The sequence below is a fragment of the Polypterus senegalus genome, chromosome 15 (genome assembly GCF_016835505.1).
Source record: "Polypterus senegalus isolate Bchr_013 chromosome 15, ASM1683550v1, whole genome shotgun sequence".
Taxonomy (NCBI): Eukaryota; Metazoa; Chordata; class Cladistia; order Polypteriformes; family Polypteridae; genus Polypterus; species Polypterus senegalus.
In genome coordinates, this window is record NC_053168.1 from 36737453 (window position 1) to 36754228 (window position 16776).

Sequence of the window (16776 nt, forward strand, 5' to 3'; positions counted from 1 at the left end):
GTAAACATATTCATTTATTTTTTGCAGCATCTAACATTATTAGTAATGCACCTGTGGCCACTAGTTAAATAATATGATATTAAGAAGTTGTTCATCCCGTAACATCTTTACAAAAAGTCTTTATGGTTTAAGTGTTTTAAGGTCAAACTTCCCTTCATGTAGAATGCTATTTATCCACTAATTTGAAATAATAATACAACATAAATATTGTTTTTTAATACAATTTTTTTTAAATATATAAATAAAAACTAAGTTTTAAACAGTTAGCTTGAAAAAAAATTACCACTTCGGGAATCAAAGCTGGATTTTGTGCTCCAAGGTGGAATAGGTTAGTGATTTAAGATCAGTCTGACAAGGCCTCTCGTGAACTGCTCAGGATGTTTCTGGTATCAGAGTGTTGAAGGGGTAGTCCCAAAACTGACTTGTTATTCCAAATCCTAATGGTGAAAATAGAAATATAAAGAAACAACTATTGAGACTTCTCAAAGATACTTCTGTTTCTTTATTACATATGTCTTATTTCTTTACAGAAAATACAGAGATTGACTTGACAGAAGACTGTGAAATGACAGAGAAGAGGACTGGTTGCTTTTACTGTTGACCTACCTGTTGAGGGTTTGGCCACTTCATCAGGTATGTCTCAATAAATGTTTGCTTAATTTTAGAGAGGATCCTTTTCAGAAAATAAAACAAGTGGATGTGTACTCTGAGTGGAAACCTAGGCCTGTCTTCACTTTTCTAGAGATAAAGCTGTGTGCATAGATTACTAATGCAGTACATGAAAGGCTTTTTCTTGGTGAATTATGCTTATGTAAAAATGAACTTCACTGCCTTTGATTTGTTCTTCTCAATGGCTCCATCTAGTGCTATTTACACTTAACTCCAATGGAATATTTTTTGAAGTATTAATATTCTGGAAAAGTATGACAAAAAAGAATAAAACATTTAAAATTTCAATTGCTTATAAGTAGGCCTGGGAAAGTTAACATGTTAATTTTTGCAATTAATGTGGCCAGTTTAACGTGTTAAAAATATTGTTGCATCCAGGGCAGGCAACGAGGCAGTCACCTCATACTGGTGTTCATTTTCTTGAGTTATACATAATGACACAGATCCAGGGGAATGGGAAGAAACGGGGTAGGCCGGGGCTTTTGGTGGTTATGGCAGTCCTGGTGCAATGCTAGATAAAAATGGCAAAGATAAAAATTGTGCTCTTTTTTTTTCATTTCACGTTTCTGTAAGAAGATTTAATCAATGTTATGCTACCTAAGCGCAAACCTATCTTTGAGTGGCACTAAAACAAAATAAGTCTCTAGTACCTCTGTACTTTAACTATTTAACTTGCCAGCCTGTCAGGTAGTTTGCAGTGCTGACTGCCCCAATATAATGACAAAATTCTACAAAATAGAAGTACGATGACTATCCCTACCCATTACTGCAGTTTCCAGTATCTTCTGTAATTTATGCAAAGAATGTTATTAATTACTTCATCCTCCAACTTACATTCTATAAACTTTGCTTTTTTGCATTTCTGTTTGCATATTGTTCGGGATATTTTTCTCTTTTTTGTTTATCGTTTGATCTTGAATCAATAGACAATTTTTGAAGCCATCGTCAAACTTCCATTTACAAGTAAGTAAAAAAAAACAAAAAAAAACGCACACAATGGGTATGTCAGAAAATATATCCAGCCTTTTTTGTTTTAGGTTTAAGGAATGGTTTTGTTGTACTTGCCAAATTGAAAGACAGATGCATAAAACAACCATCTGTAAAACTGAAGGAAATTAAAGTGGATTCACAAGCTTGACTCGGATCAAGCAATACAGAAATGTAAAGCTAACAGCATTAAACAGATTTTAAACAGGAAAACAAAGGCTACGTTTTTAAATATACCTCCAAAGAAAATATTTTAATACTAAATGAAATGTAAGCATTTTTTGCAGCTACCAATACAGTTCATGACTGCAATATATGTTTGTAAATTCATTAAATTAATTTTAATAAACATCCATCCATTTTCTAACCCGCTGAATCCGAATAGGGTCACGGGGGTCTGCTGGAGCCAATCCCAGCCAACACAGGGCACAAGGCAGGAACCAATCCTGGGCAGGGTGCCAACCCACCGCAGGACACACACAAACATAAAAAGCCAAATTATTCCTGGTTTAACATACCTGATTTCTGATATTTAAAGTGATGTTTTATATGGTATATCTTCAGCTTGTAGAAGTAGTTGTCTTTCTTTGGCGAGCCATAGTGCAGGTAATAGTGAGTCAAATCATAAATAATGTAGCCAAACAAGCCCCCAACAAAAATGTTCAGGCCAACTGCCGGTGGAAGGAGCAACCGAAATATCAAGTAGAAGCAAAGAGCAAAAACTGAGGCTGGTACTGGAGGAAAGACGAGCCGGGATCTGTCAAATGGAGCCTGGAATGAAAGTAAAGAAAATGAGTTTTTAATACTGTAATGGTATACAGCATACAATTACGTATCATTCTTTGAAATCATGAAATCAGACCAACTGTAGCTCTGACAAAACATGCAAAGACTGAGGTCTCAATTCTGTCAGAGTTAAAAGTTGTAATCTTTCTAAAATAATTGCCAGCCACCTCAAGATGACTTAATGACTTCATGTTTTTTAATATATACACTAGGAAATGTAGGGGCTTATACAATAATGTGGCCCCAACTTTTAAAACCCAGTCTCCCATCTCTTGCTCAGTAAATTTATATATCAAGGAAAGCTAAGAATGATCCAGTGATGAATAACAAATACATTTTAAAACTGAAGATCACATGAGATTCAGTAGTAGGTAAACTGTGGTGCTGATTTTTAAAAAATACAACTTTATTAAGCCTGTGTATCAGTCTTTTTTTCATCTCTTTTTTGCTGTACAGAACAGTGTATTTTAGGAGACCTATGGGAAAAAAAACAAGCAAAGCATGCTGTCATTTTCTGCTTATGGTTAGGGGAGCTAGATGGCAACCATTACAGCATTAACATTTATAGCTGTACATATGCTTATATCTGATAAGCTCACTCTTTCATGAATCCATTTACGTATCAACTACAATTTTTAATTTCTGGATAGTTCAAATTAAAATGTTATGTTCATGTTAGATAATCCTTCTATATAAAAGCGGTCGGGATTGTTCTTCCGTCCCGTGAGTGCTACGCAGGCTGAGTTTCACACGCCCGTCCATTTTGCAATGCACGATGGGATTTGTAGTTTCGTTTTTCTAGGTAAAAGATATTTTCTACTCCAGACTGTGCGATTTCGTCTTCTTTCTTACTATATAAAAGCGATCAGGATTGTCCTTCCGTCCCGTGAGTGGAAAGCGTAGCGGTATTCAGCTTATCACAGACTTACTACTTGCAGCTTGCGGTACGAAGTGACATGATGTGAGCAGAGTTCTGGTGCTCCCATCGTTCCCTTGCTTTTGTGCGCAATGCGATGGAAAAATAGACAAAATTATGTCTCTGGAAATAATTAATGTTGATCAATCAATCAATCAATCAACATTTATTTATATAGCACATTTTCATACAAAAAAAATGTAGCTCAAAGTGCTTTACAAAATGAAGAATAGAAAAATAGAAGACACAATAAAAAATAAACATAAGTTAACATTAATTAACATAGAATAAGTAAGGTCCGATGGCCAGGGTGGACAGAAAAAACATAAAAAAACTCCAAAGGCTGGAGAAAAAAAATAAAATCTGTAGGGGTTCCAGACCACAAGACCGCCCAGTCCCCTCTGGGGATGGAGTACAAATGCCACACCGCGTAATAAATATCAGGGGGGTTCCAAAGGGCAACCTCAATATAGAAAAAAAGTTTACATTTCATCACAAAAATAACAGAAACTACGAGTATTAAAGTAATACCGCTCAAATGCAATATAACCAAATTAATGAGTTTGTATAAAATACCAAATTGATCTACATATTGAATTGCCTTAAGAAGTGGTCAACTTAAAAGTCGGTCGCCTTAAAAGGCGGGTCAGCCTGGTCTATATATAAAATAGAATGTCTGTCTGTTCCCTGTACAGTCCTACACCCTTTGACCGATCTGGACCACATTTTACATAGTTGCGTTCTAGGACCATACAGACAAGACAGACTACTTCGGAACCCAAATTCTTTACCCTGGGGGGAGTCCCAGTGGGTTTATTCTTCAATATGTGCTACAGTTTGCTGCCTCAGAACAAGTGAAGCACCCAAACAGACTAGAAGTCAAAATGACCAGAGTTTAACCTTATGTAACATTATGTGCTTTTGCAGTGGACTGGTAAGTAAGGCTTGATCGAGAGTGGAGGTGCAGCACAACACAAGGGAGGATCAAAGGGGGTGTTGTTTTAACTGCTGCTTTTTCACATTTTCTTCATAACTGAAGCACTATGAACTGTCCACCTTGAACAGCAAGGACATGACAGCGTTTGTGGTTACAGCCCAGCAAGGAGTTACCACAATGCTGGGATTCAATCAGACCCAAAAAGAGACATTCTTGACTCATGAGAGCAGAGACATTAATAAAGAGTCAGTACGGATGATGGTTAGGACAGCTAGCAATAACAATACGGTCACTATTTAAAAAAGAAAAAAACATAAAACTTTGCTTCCTTTCCTTAACAAATATACCTGGGCAATGCTGAGTACTTTGGCTAGTAAAAAATATACTGTATTTTGGACTGGCTGTAAGATTTCAAACTGTAGAAAATAACAACTGAATTGCTTTTTTATATAGTATGTGTCTTGGTTTCTATACTATTTTCATCCATCCATTATCCAACCTGCTATATCCTAACTAGAGCTTCACAGGGGTCTGCTGGAGCCAATCCCAGCCAACACAGGGTTCAAGGCAGGAAACAAACCCCGGGCAGGGTGCCAGCCCATTGCAGGGCACACACACTAGGGACAATTTAGAATCACCAATGCACCTAACCTGCCAGTTTTTGGACTGTGGAAGGAAACCCAGGCAGACACGGGGAGAACATGCAAACTCCATGCAGGGAGGACCTGGGAAGCGAACCTGGGTCTCCTACCTGCGAGGCAGCAGCACTAGCCACTGCGCCACTGTGCCGCCCTTCTATACTATTTTATATAGGCAATTTTTTTAGCATGCCACACCCTTAACAAGATTTTTTAAAAATATTTGGTGAATTACTGGAATTTCATTTAAAATTCAAAAATGGCCTCCCACATTGTTTCTGTCAGCCTAATTGTCAACTGTAAACTTGCACCATGTGAGTGTGGGTAAGTGCCATTGTCTGGCTCCTTGTTCGGAGCTGCTTCCTGTTTAGTTTTCAATGTTGCTAGGATAGGCCCCAGTCCTCCCACAGCTCTGAATTAGATTGAGCAAATTTTAAGCACGTATGTTTGTAAATTTTCTTTTTTGTAAAACTAAACTATGTGAATACAATATTTAATTGTAATTTATTAATATATTTTTAATAAAATTAATTAAACTAACTTTTACATAGTACATGTTTAACATCTACAGAGCCTATAAAATATATTTATTCCCCTTTGAAGTTTTCAGATTTTTATTGTTATACACATTGGATTTGCAATGGAGATCACCTGTCTGTAGTCAAAGGGTTTCAAATAATGGTGGTATAAATGCTCCTTATCTGAAAGTTCCAGGTTTTGATGAGTCAGTATGATGGCCTAATCTACACAATGAAGACAAAAAAACACTCCTAGCTGAATAAAAAGAACAAGTCAAGGGATGGAGACAAGAAAATCACCGACTATCCCTTGGAGTTCAGTTAAATCAGTTATTAAGAAATGGACAGAGTATGACACAGCTGTAAATCTGGTAGGACAGGCCGCCCATAATCATGCAAGAAGCAGATTACACCAAGAGACCTATGATAACTCTGAAAGAATGACAAGCTATAGTGGCTCAGATGGTACAGATTGTGCAGACTGGTGATTCACCAGTGGCACCTTTAGTGGACATTGGCAAAGGGTAAGCCACTGTTTAGGAAACAAATGCACATGACCATGACATCTCAGCTAGAGTTTGCCAGAAAGCACATGGAAGACTCTAAAGTCAACCAGAAGAAGGTTCTATGGTCTGATGAGGCAACAATTGAGCCTTTTGACCATCAGACTAAAATCCCATGTTTGGAGAAAGCTAAACAGTCCACATTATGAAAAACTCAGCCTTCCTTACTGTGAACCTCGGTGGTGGCAGCATTTTGTTGTGGGAAATCTTTTCTGCAGGAGGCCCTGGAAAGCTTGTGAAGGTAGAGGTTACAACAAATGCAGCAAAATACAGAGAAATCATCCTGGAGGAAAACCTGATGCAGTCAGCAAGAAACCTTTTCCTTGGGAGAAGATTTATTTTCCTTCAAGACAATGACCCTAAGTATAAAGCCAAAGTTCACAGGAATGGTATTGAAAACAGCAAGGTTAGTGGCCAACTCATGAGTCCAGATCTCAATCCAACTGAGAATTTGTGGCTGGACTTGAAAGAGGTAGTTCACTAATGACAAAGCTTAACTAAATTTACAAAGGAGAATGGAAAAAAAAACTGTAGTGTTTAGATGTGTAATCTTCATAGAGACACAGAATCAAGGTTATAATGGCTGTCAAAAATGCATCTACTAAGTAGTGACTTCAAGAGGATAAATCACTTGTGTAATTTGTTTTGCAAATAATTAAGACTGTTTTGCAGAGATCTGTTTCAACTTTGACTTTAAAGTGTCGTTTCCTGCTGATTGGTGTCAAACAAGCCAAATTCCATCCATTGTGAGTCAATGGTGTCTGTCAAAGAAGTCTGTGTGAAGACGTCTAAGAGGGTTATCAGTTTTTATAGGCACTGTAATCATGTTATTCTAAACAACATGGCTCGGCATTGTTCACAACTTTCCAGGTCTAATAGGATTTAGGCACCTTGGTGGGCTTCTTTGAAAGTTTTCTTTTTACCTTAGGAAAAACAGTGTAAAAATTGAAGGCAAAACAATTTACTAATTGTCGTATAGTTTATCTAGAGTCTGCTCCAAACACAAAATCAAGATAAAATAATATTGGCTTTAAATGTTTCAGGGAAATTTATACTATCAGTGTAAAATACATTTTTGTAAATGTTATACAGTGGCACAAAGTGTATATAACATTGTAATTTCCATACCTTGTGGTGCTGGCCATGCAGAAGAAAGTGTAGCGTTATCAGAAAGTAGCTGTTTGAAGGTGGCATGGTATGAAATAGAAAGCGGTGGATGAGGTATTCCATTAAGGACCATGTGAACATTCCCAGTAGGAAGAGAAAAGGGAACCAGTATTCCTGCACTGGCACTGACCATGCTGAAACAACAGCAACATCAGGAAAAGTGTTTTCATAAGTTCATACATTAAAAAATAAGTTGATATAGGTTTGTCTAAGTTGAGTTAAGCCGGATTTATACCACATGCTTTCCAAAATGTACTAATATGTTTCTTATCATACATATAATGAAACAAATTGCTTTTCTAAAACAGGTGTGCCAGTTAACAAATCATATTAAAGATTTTCTTCCTTATTTGTGGATGCATAAGTCTCAAAGTTGCCAAGGGTTCACAGTGAGAAAGAAAACTATTAAAAGTAATTAGAACAATATATACATTTAAGAGTAAAGCCGGACTGTTTGCATACTTGTGACTTCTGGAATCCCCTTTCTGCATCAGAACAAACAGAGTAAAAGCTCTGTTAACAGATTAACAATTGCTGTTCTGTACTGTCCTAAGCCTTTATGTTCTCTGCTTCAGTCACCACCAGGTTCCTCCTTTCCCTTTAGTTTTGTGTCTACTCTCCTCACAGCTGTTTTCTCTTTCTCCTTATAAATAGCAGCCCTGAAAACAAGTATGTGTTGTAGGTTTTTCCTTTTATAAGTTTTCATTTTCTTGACAATAATTTAACCTTGTTCCTATTGCTGTATTCTTGTATGTGTTGACAATTAAAAACATCCATCCATTCTCCAACCCGCTGAATCCGAACACAGGGTCACGGGGGTCTGCTGCCAATCCCAGCCAACACAGGAACCAATCCCGGGCAGGGTGCCAACCCACCGCAGGACACACACAAACACACCAAGCACACACCAAGCACACACTAGGGCCAATTTAGAATCGCCAATCCACCTAACCTGCATGTCTTTGGATTGTGGGAGGAAACCCACGCAGACACGGGGAGAACATGCAAACTCCACGCAGGGAGGACCCAGGAAGCGAACCCGGGTCTCCTAACTGCGAGGCAGCAGCACCACCGTGCTGCCCCAATTAAAAACATCAGTCAGTTAATTCACATGCAGTGCTCCATTTAGAATTTAAAGAATGAACATATGAATCTGTTCAATAAATTTGCTTTCCCTTTAATGCTAATGTCAGTAACAAAGGTCTTCAGGAAACAAAAGCTCTCACGCCAATTTCAGCAGTAATTTGATATTTTTAGGTAAAACAAGCTTTTCAAGGTACAGTGTGATTTCAACTTTCGCACTAAACTTATAAATTTGAATTGTCAGATAACTGTTGTCATTATTGCAAAAGTAATATATTCCTTTTATCCATCCATTTTCCAACCTGCTGAATCCGAACACAGGGGTCTGCTGGAGCCAATCCCAGCCAACACAGGACACGAACAAATCCTGGGCAGGGTGCCAACCCACCGCAGAACACACACGCCAATTTAGAATCGCCAATCCACCTAACCTGCACATCTTTGGATTGTGGGAGGAAACTGGAGCGCCCGGAGGAAACCCACACAGACACGGAGAGAACATGCAACCCATGCGAACCCGGGTCTCCTAACTGCGAGGCAGCAGCGCTACCACTGCGCCACCCTGTTCCTTTTATTGTTTTTCTAAATAAAAAACAAGACAACGTCTAACAAAATACTGTGTAGATTATATGAAAACAGAAGATAAGCTCAAATTCAAAGAAGCTGCTCACACTCATATTGAGCTGGGCTTGAGCAGGTGGGACATTCTCAACTTTCAGGATTACTTTTGATTTAGTAGAGGGATTACTCATTCTTCAAGATGGACTTTGGGTTGATCATTTAAGCAAATCATTATTATGCCAACATATATTAAATTTCAACAGCCTGCCTCGTGCTCCTGTGTTTTACAAAAAGTTGAACATCCCAGAAATGGAGCACAATTTCTAAAATCAATGGAAACATTCAAAACCATTAGAAAAACATTAAATATTCAGTCCTTATTATTCAAATGTTTAATCCCAAGCATAATGTATCAGTAGAATTTATTTGGAAAGCAGCAGAAAACTGCATCACCTCGAGTAAAAAGACATTTTCTGCTTAAAAACTCTAACATAACATATCCTTCTCTTCTTCCTTAAATCCAATTCTTGGTTGCAACTATGGCCTTAGAAATTCTAGTATGCATTATGAAAAAAATCATGATAATACTTTTAAAATACTAAACAAACATTACAAGTGGTGTATAAAAAGAAAACCTTAGAGAGATGAAAACTTCTTAATTAGGACATGTGAAGAAGGCCCTTGGTTATGCTGTTAATAGAAGGCTTTATAAACACAAGGAATAGCAGCCACTTATTTGAACAATTCAACATGCTTTGCCTGTTTAACATCAAATATGAAAGTTTAATAAATATTAAATATAAGATATAGTCATCAGTGTCACACACACAACACAATCACACATGTAGCACCCAGAATTTTTAGCCTGACTCTACTAACAGAAAGATGTTTTTGAAATTCAGCTCAAACTGAAATTGTTGTTTCAGAAAATACCTTATTGACGATCAAACCTTTTGGTTTACTACCTACACCCATAAAAAAATCTAGTTGAATATGGGAATGTTTAATTTTTTAACTACTAACATTTTGACTGTATGGAATTATTGCAACTATGAACCCAAAAGTAAAAACATTGACAAATCATTTTCCATTCGTTCAAACCTTTTTGGTCAGCACACAAAACCGATGCCATACAACCAAAAACCTGTGATCAGAGTTACAAAAATTGCCTCCTCTCCAAGAATGCTTGCTCCCAAAATAACTGACTGATTTACACCATGTGTTTTGACATTAATAGTTGCCAGGTTGCCACTGGCAAGCATTGTGAGGCAATTGGCAACCACTTTTTGGCCCTTGGTTGCCAAGAATGTCAGGCAATTAAGCGATGCACCATTTTTTTTTGGGTTTTGCTCAAAATGCATAATTGGCTGATCAGCACAGGGCCGTTTGAAGGAATTTGGGGGCCCCCCGCACGCACGCACGCAGGCAAAGGAACCACAGCATAGCCATACTGTACATATTTCTGCTAGCCTACCTGCTGCAAAATTGCACCATTTGTACAAGACAAGTAGAGCTATTTTATGTGTGTAATTTATCACTTACCACTGTCTTGTTTTTTCTTATCCTCCTCTTCCTTTCTCTTCTTTCTTTTTTGGCTTCCTGAAGCATAATTCCGCTTCATGACTGCCGAGGAAGTTTTGTATTTTGCCGGCAGCAGAGATCGCGTGGTTGGCTGGCTGCTGTCAGCGAGGGGCCCCCTTGGAGGGGATCCCGATAACAGTGTCATTGCACTTTACTGCATTCACTATCAATGGGGCGCTCACACAGTTTGTCGCTGCATTGTATTCTTAACCAGTCGTTGTCTTGGGGCCCCAGGCCAGCTCGGGGCCCCAAGCAATTGCTTGGTTTGCCTGCCTTGTTGCGACGGGCCTGGATCAGCACATAACTTGCCAATCACTAGTCTGTTTTATGATAAAAATAAAATGTTAACATGCGCACTGTGCTTACTGGCTTTCTATTATGGAAGTGAAACAAGGTGTAAAATACTGTCACAACTGGGCTCAACACAAAGGTGTGCATGTAACAGGAATGTTAAAAGTCTGCTTTAGTTCCTTTGGAGAGGCAAATGTGAAGAGCTGAAAAGATCCCAATATGTCTTCTGTGTCTAAGTAAGTTAAATTATGTGAAGACGAAAGATACACTAACTGCTACAAAGTTGATTTGGGCAGAATAGGCAAACTTTCAACAACTTTCACTCAAACATCGTTCTTCTTACAAATTTGTTCACTTCTTTTTGATTGTTTCTTTAAAGCACTGCAAAGTTAATAGAACCGTTAAAAACACCAGTATATATTTTGTAATAATTAGATTTCTTTTTTCATTCAAATATAAGACAGAAGGATTAACAAGTAAATGAAGGGTGTATTTCATTGCAACTTGTCGTCTTTTACAAATAACCACCTTGCACTTCAAACTTAAACTGCTAATTAAGAAATGCTTTTAGCTGTGAAACTATTTTTAAACAATTGCTAAATAAACTGAATTACACTGCCCCAATCCTTGTTCGCTAGGTCTGAATAAGCCATATGACACAATGAAGGAGTGCACAGAGCGCATTAAGTGATAAATACTTCAGAGTGAAATGCTGTAAAGTAAAGTAGTAGGTAAAGCAAGCTTACATAAAATTGCATTGGATCTTAAATTTTTCAAATATAAGCTTTTAAAATTAGCACCATTTTTTCACTTTTGCAACCTAGCCTGGCAACCACTTTCAATAGTTAGTGATGAATTCTGCATCACAAGCAACATTTTAAAACTGATGTCTCATTTTTGCACAGCAGAGAAGTCCCCAAAGAGTGTTAGACTGTTCAGCCAATCTTAGGATGTGGGAGAAAATCCAAACTAAAATTCCACAAAGTTAGTGACTGCTATGGGACTTGAACCCAGGATTCTGGAGTTATAAATTAATAAGCAATATCCAAGACATGCTGTAAAAACAGTTACAAATGTAACACCAGAAAGGCCTTAATGATTCCCAAAATTTGTAATCAAAACAGAAACTGCACTCCTTACCTTCTGTCATGCTTGCAAACAATTTTGTCTCTCTTTTCTCAAGTTCTTTGAAGCAAATGTAGCTACAACAGATGCCTATGGGAATCCAGACAGCTGGTATGACATACCTGAAATTTCAAAGCACAGTTTTTTAATTACTATGATATCAGTTTATATTTAAACTGCCAGCTTACTGACAAACAAATTGGGTTTCTTGAAGCATTTTCATATGATTCCATATTATACAGTATGTAATGATCAGTAGGACAGTTGGTTTTGCTGCCTGGGAATATTTGAAATGGAAGCTTGTACCGGAGTTGTACTACCTTCCAGATAAAAGTTGCCGTGTTTTTACTGTGTTTCTAGAAACCTTTCCAGACATTGTTTGATCACATTAGTGACTGATGCTACAGAAGACTGTCTCAAAGTGCTTATGTGTAAACAAAAGAGTCAGCTGTTTTTCTACTGGACTGTAATTCCAAATTGAGTCATCATCATATTTTAAAAATGAATAACCTGTGGGACAGTGGGTTACTCTGCTTTGTGAAGACACTATGCCACTGCAGCACTCCAACAGGAACACGTCACAGACATATAACATGATATCCAAAAATGTCAAAAAAAAAAAAGTAGAAAATATTCTAAGAATATGGCAGCTCTTAATTGAAATAAAAAAATATTTTTTTGTTATCTTGAAAAAATCTCATTTCTGGCATGGATATAAAAAGTATAGTTATAACTATGAGCCCTAATGAATTAATGCCCCCCCACTTCTAATGCTACCGCACTGCTATTCTCAGATAGTTTTCAAGATGCTGATGCACGTTAACAAACACAAGTGACTTAAATCACTCAGATTATTTTAAATGATATAACATAATAGCAGCAAACAGTCTTTTTTTGGCTCATTTACAGTACTTCTCTTTTGCTTTCAATTAACACCTACTTTTATGTCTCTACCTTATTCTCCTCAGAACCTCAGTGTTCCTTCACGACATTTCAATCAGCCACTTTCCTGAATTTATAGTCTGCTTACACTGTAACGGTATAATCCAATATGATATTTCTGACATGTCTCCATGTGTACTAATTAAGAGGTACACCAGCCCTCGTACACAAGCACAGCACACTCTACATTTTCCTGTCAAGTGAGTGTTCAGGATATGTTTGTCTTCAGGCAGCATGCTTTATGTTAAAATGACTAATAAAATTGTAACATAACATTCTCAAACCAGCTTAATCCAGTTAACAGTCAAAGAGATCCAGTGCCTATCCCAAAAGTATTAAGTACAAGGCAGGAGCAAACACTGGATGAGGCACTGGTCCACTGCAGGGCCCATTAAGGCACAAACACCCAAAAGCACACACTGGGCCAATTTGGAACTGAAAATTGACCAAATTTCCAAGTGTTTTGTATGCAGAAGTAAACGTGGACTACCTGGGGAAAGACCCACACAAAGAGCAACTAGACGTGGGATTTGAATCAAGGATGTTGGATCTTTGAGGTGGCATATCTAACCACTGGGTCATATTATGCCAAATTGAAAACATCTCCAGTTCAAAAGCTTGATTGCTTTTTGAACTTGCTTTTCTGTCATGCACACATTGATTATCTAGAAATGGTTTATTTAACAATATTTTAGCTAAAATAGACATTTAGGACATTGTCAGCATGCATCTGGATACCTAACATTTAGATTATGCAACATTATTTGGTCATGAATATTCTGATATTGGTTGCTTTTGCTAAAGGTGCAGCTTTCCTTGTGCACATGTGGTCATGATGGTAAAGCCTGGACCTTGATCAGTTAGTTTCTCTTGTTGTTTTCTAGGAGTAAACACAGACACTCCATTTGCACCAAAGAACAACAACTGCTTTTTATGGGCTGAACTGGCTGAACATATACCAGGGGCCAAAATCCTCATCCGTTTTTTATTGATCGATTTCTTTATTCATTTCTGTGTTCATTTATTTTTTGTTATTTATTCATCATTTTTTTACCTTGTTTTTTATTTCTTGTAATTATTTCTTTGACATTTTGTGAAGCACTTTGACTTTTACCTACAGTGCATCACTTTTTCCACATTTTGTTATGTTACAGCCTTATTCCAAAATGGATTAAATTCATTTTTTCCTCAGAATTCTACACACAACACCCCATAATGACAACATGAAAAAAGTTTACTTGAGGTTTTTACAAATTTATTAAAAATAAAAAAACTGAGAAATCACATGTACATAAGTATTCACAGCCTTTGCTCAATACTTTGTCGATGCACCTTTGGCAGCAATTACAGCCTCAAGTCTTTTTGAATATGATGCCACAAGCTTGGCACACCTATCTTTGGCCAGTTTCGCCCATCCCTCTTTGCAGCACCTCTCAAGCTCCATCAGGTTGGATGGGAAGCGTCGGTGCACAGCCATTTTAAGATCTCTCCAGAGATAGTCAATCAGATTCAAGTCTGGGCTCTGGCTGGGCCACTCAAGGACATTCACAGAGTTGTCCTGAAGCCACTCCTTTGATATCTTGGCTGTGTGCTTAAGGTCATTGTCCTGCTGAAAGATGAACCGTCGCCCCAGTCTGAGGTTAAGAGCGCTCTGGAGCAGGTTTTCATCCAGGATGTCTCTGTACATTGCTGCAGTCATCTTTCCCTTTATCCTGACTAGTCTCCCAGTTCCTGCCGCTGAAAAACATCCCCACAGCATGATGCTGCCACCACCATGCTTCACTGTAGGGATGGTATTGGCCTGGTGATGAGCGGTGCCTGGTTTCCTCCAAACGTGACGCCTGGCATTCACACCAAACTCATTAGACCAAAAAATTTTGTTTCTCATGGTCGGAGAGTCCTTCAGGTGTCTTTTGGCAAACTCCAGGTGGGCTGCCATGTGCCTTTTACTAAGGAGTGGCTTCCGTCTGGCCACTCTACCATACAGGCCTGATTTGTGGATTGCTGTAGAGATGGTTGTCCTTCAAGAAGGTTCTCCTTTCTCCACAGAGGACCTCTGGAGCTCTGACAGAGTGACCATCAGGTTCTTTCTTGGTCACCTCCCTGACTAAGGCCCTTCTCCCCTGATCGCTCAGTTTAGATGGCCGGCCAGCTCTAGGAAGAGTCCTGATGGTTTCGAACTTCTTCCACTTACGGGTGATGGAGGCCACTGTGCTCATTGGGACCTTCAAAGCAGCAGAAATTTTTCTGTAACCTTCCCAAGATTTGTGCCTCGAGACAATCCTGTCTCGGAGGTCAACAGACAATTCCTTTGACTTCATGCTTGGTTTGTGCTCTGACATGAACTGTCAACTGTGGGGCCTTATATAGACAGGTGTGTGCCTTTCCAAATCATGTCCAATCAACTGAATTTACCACAGGTGGACTCCAATGAAGCTGCAGAAACATCTCAAGGATGATCAGGGGAAACAGGATGCACCTGAGCTCAATTTGGAGCTTCATGGCAAAGACTGTGAATATTTATGTACATGTGCTTTCTCAATTTTTTTATTTTTAATAAATTTGCAAAAATCTCAAGTAAACCTTTTTTCACATTGTCATTATGGGGTGTTGTGTGTAGAATTCTGAGGAGAAAAATGAATTTAATCCATTTTGGAATAAGGCTGTAACAACAAAATGTGGAAAAAGTGATGCGCTGTGAATACTTTCCGGATGCCCTGTACATCCTGTGTATGAAAATGTGCTATAGAAGTTAATGTTCTTGCTGCTTTTCGCCAGAATCATAGTATGAACCTGCTCAGTGTTGGTAGTGGATGTGGACTGGTGTCCCACTTCTTTTTACTTAGCATTTGCCCAACCATTTTTAAACTTATTTGTAAACATTCTGCTGTGGTAAAACACTGTCTTCATTTTGTGCAGAAAGCCTTCTGTAAATTTCCTTTATCTTGCAGACTGGATTTCTCTTTTATTCATTACTTTAGGTTAAAAGCAAATAGTACCCTTTAAAGCTACTACCACTACTGGATTCCAAAAACCTTTCATTCAAAATGAACAAAAATGACACAAGATTACTACTGAAGATAAATAAAACATACCAGACAGTCTTTGAGCAATATTCCATGAGGTCTGAATGAAAAAGGCGAATATTTTTTTTCGTTGGCTGATGCACCCAATCAGTGTAACGCTCTCCAAGATGGCCAACTTGCCATAACAGTGGTTTATCAAAATCCACAAGATCCTGATGGAAGATGAATGTACATCAGTAGGTTGACTATTTAACTTATTTAAAGAAACATTTCACTCACACTGATACATTTAATTTTTGAACAGTAAATTTTGTTACACCAACGAAAAGAATACATGCAGAAATGTACTCTTTTTGGTAGCAATGGAGTTGGATGAATATCTTAAAACAGAATGTAATCAATTAAACAACCATGAAATAAAAGAGAAAGCATGATGCTATTGCAAACCCTGTGTCCAAATGGAGGATAAGCAATGCTAAGTTTGAAATGGGCTAACACTTTACCAGTTTGTAAGTACAAGTATCTGTCCATCCATCAGTCCATTTCTACAATCCTATTTGTCCATTTCAGGGTCTTCAGGGACTGAAGCCTATCCTAGAAGTATGACACAGCAACCATGGATAGGGGACAAATTCACTGCATTGGGACACTCACACATACACTAACACTCACTCTTACAGGGCCAACAGAGTCATTAGTGACCCTACTGTAACGAGTGCATATTCAAAATGTGAACAGGGACACAGAGTATATACAAACTCTACAAATTCAGTAGCCAGCCCTAAGTTTTAAACTTAGTCTCCAGGAGCTTTTAGGTAGCACTGCTAATGGTTTATGTCACCATGAGCAGTATTTTTAATTTTCAAATACTAAAAGGGAATGCCTGAAAAACAAGAGGCTTTGTCAACTGCCATCTCTTCCAAAATAGTCCCCTTCAAGTGGCACAGCTAGTTACCACAAAATCTTGAAGAAAAAAAAATGCAATC

General features: G+C 38.1%; 1 protein-coding gene across 2 annotated transcripts in view; it reads right to left on the reverse strand.

The window, feature by feature from the left end:
* Positions 1-234: 234 nt before the first annotated feature.
* Positions 235-16776, reverse strand: part of LOC120515878 (fatty acid 2-hydroxylase-like) — a 57405-nt gene continuing 40863 nt past the window's right edge. For both annotated transcript variants that reach the window (XM_039737232.1, XM_039737231.1), the window contains exons 2-6: positions 15860-16002; positions 11838-11944; positions 7143-7315; positions 2175-2427; positions 235-437 (exon numbers count right to left, since the gene is read on the reverse strand). In XM_039737232.1, coding sequence (XP_039593166.1) covers positions 373-437; positions 2175-2427; positions 7143-7315; positions 11838-11944; positions 15860-16002 — 741 coding nt within the window. In that variant the 3' untranslated portion in view covers positions 235-372. The remainder of the gene's footprint in view (positions 438-2174; positions 2428-7142; positions 7316-11837; positions 11945-15859; positions 16003-16776) is intronic.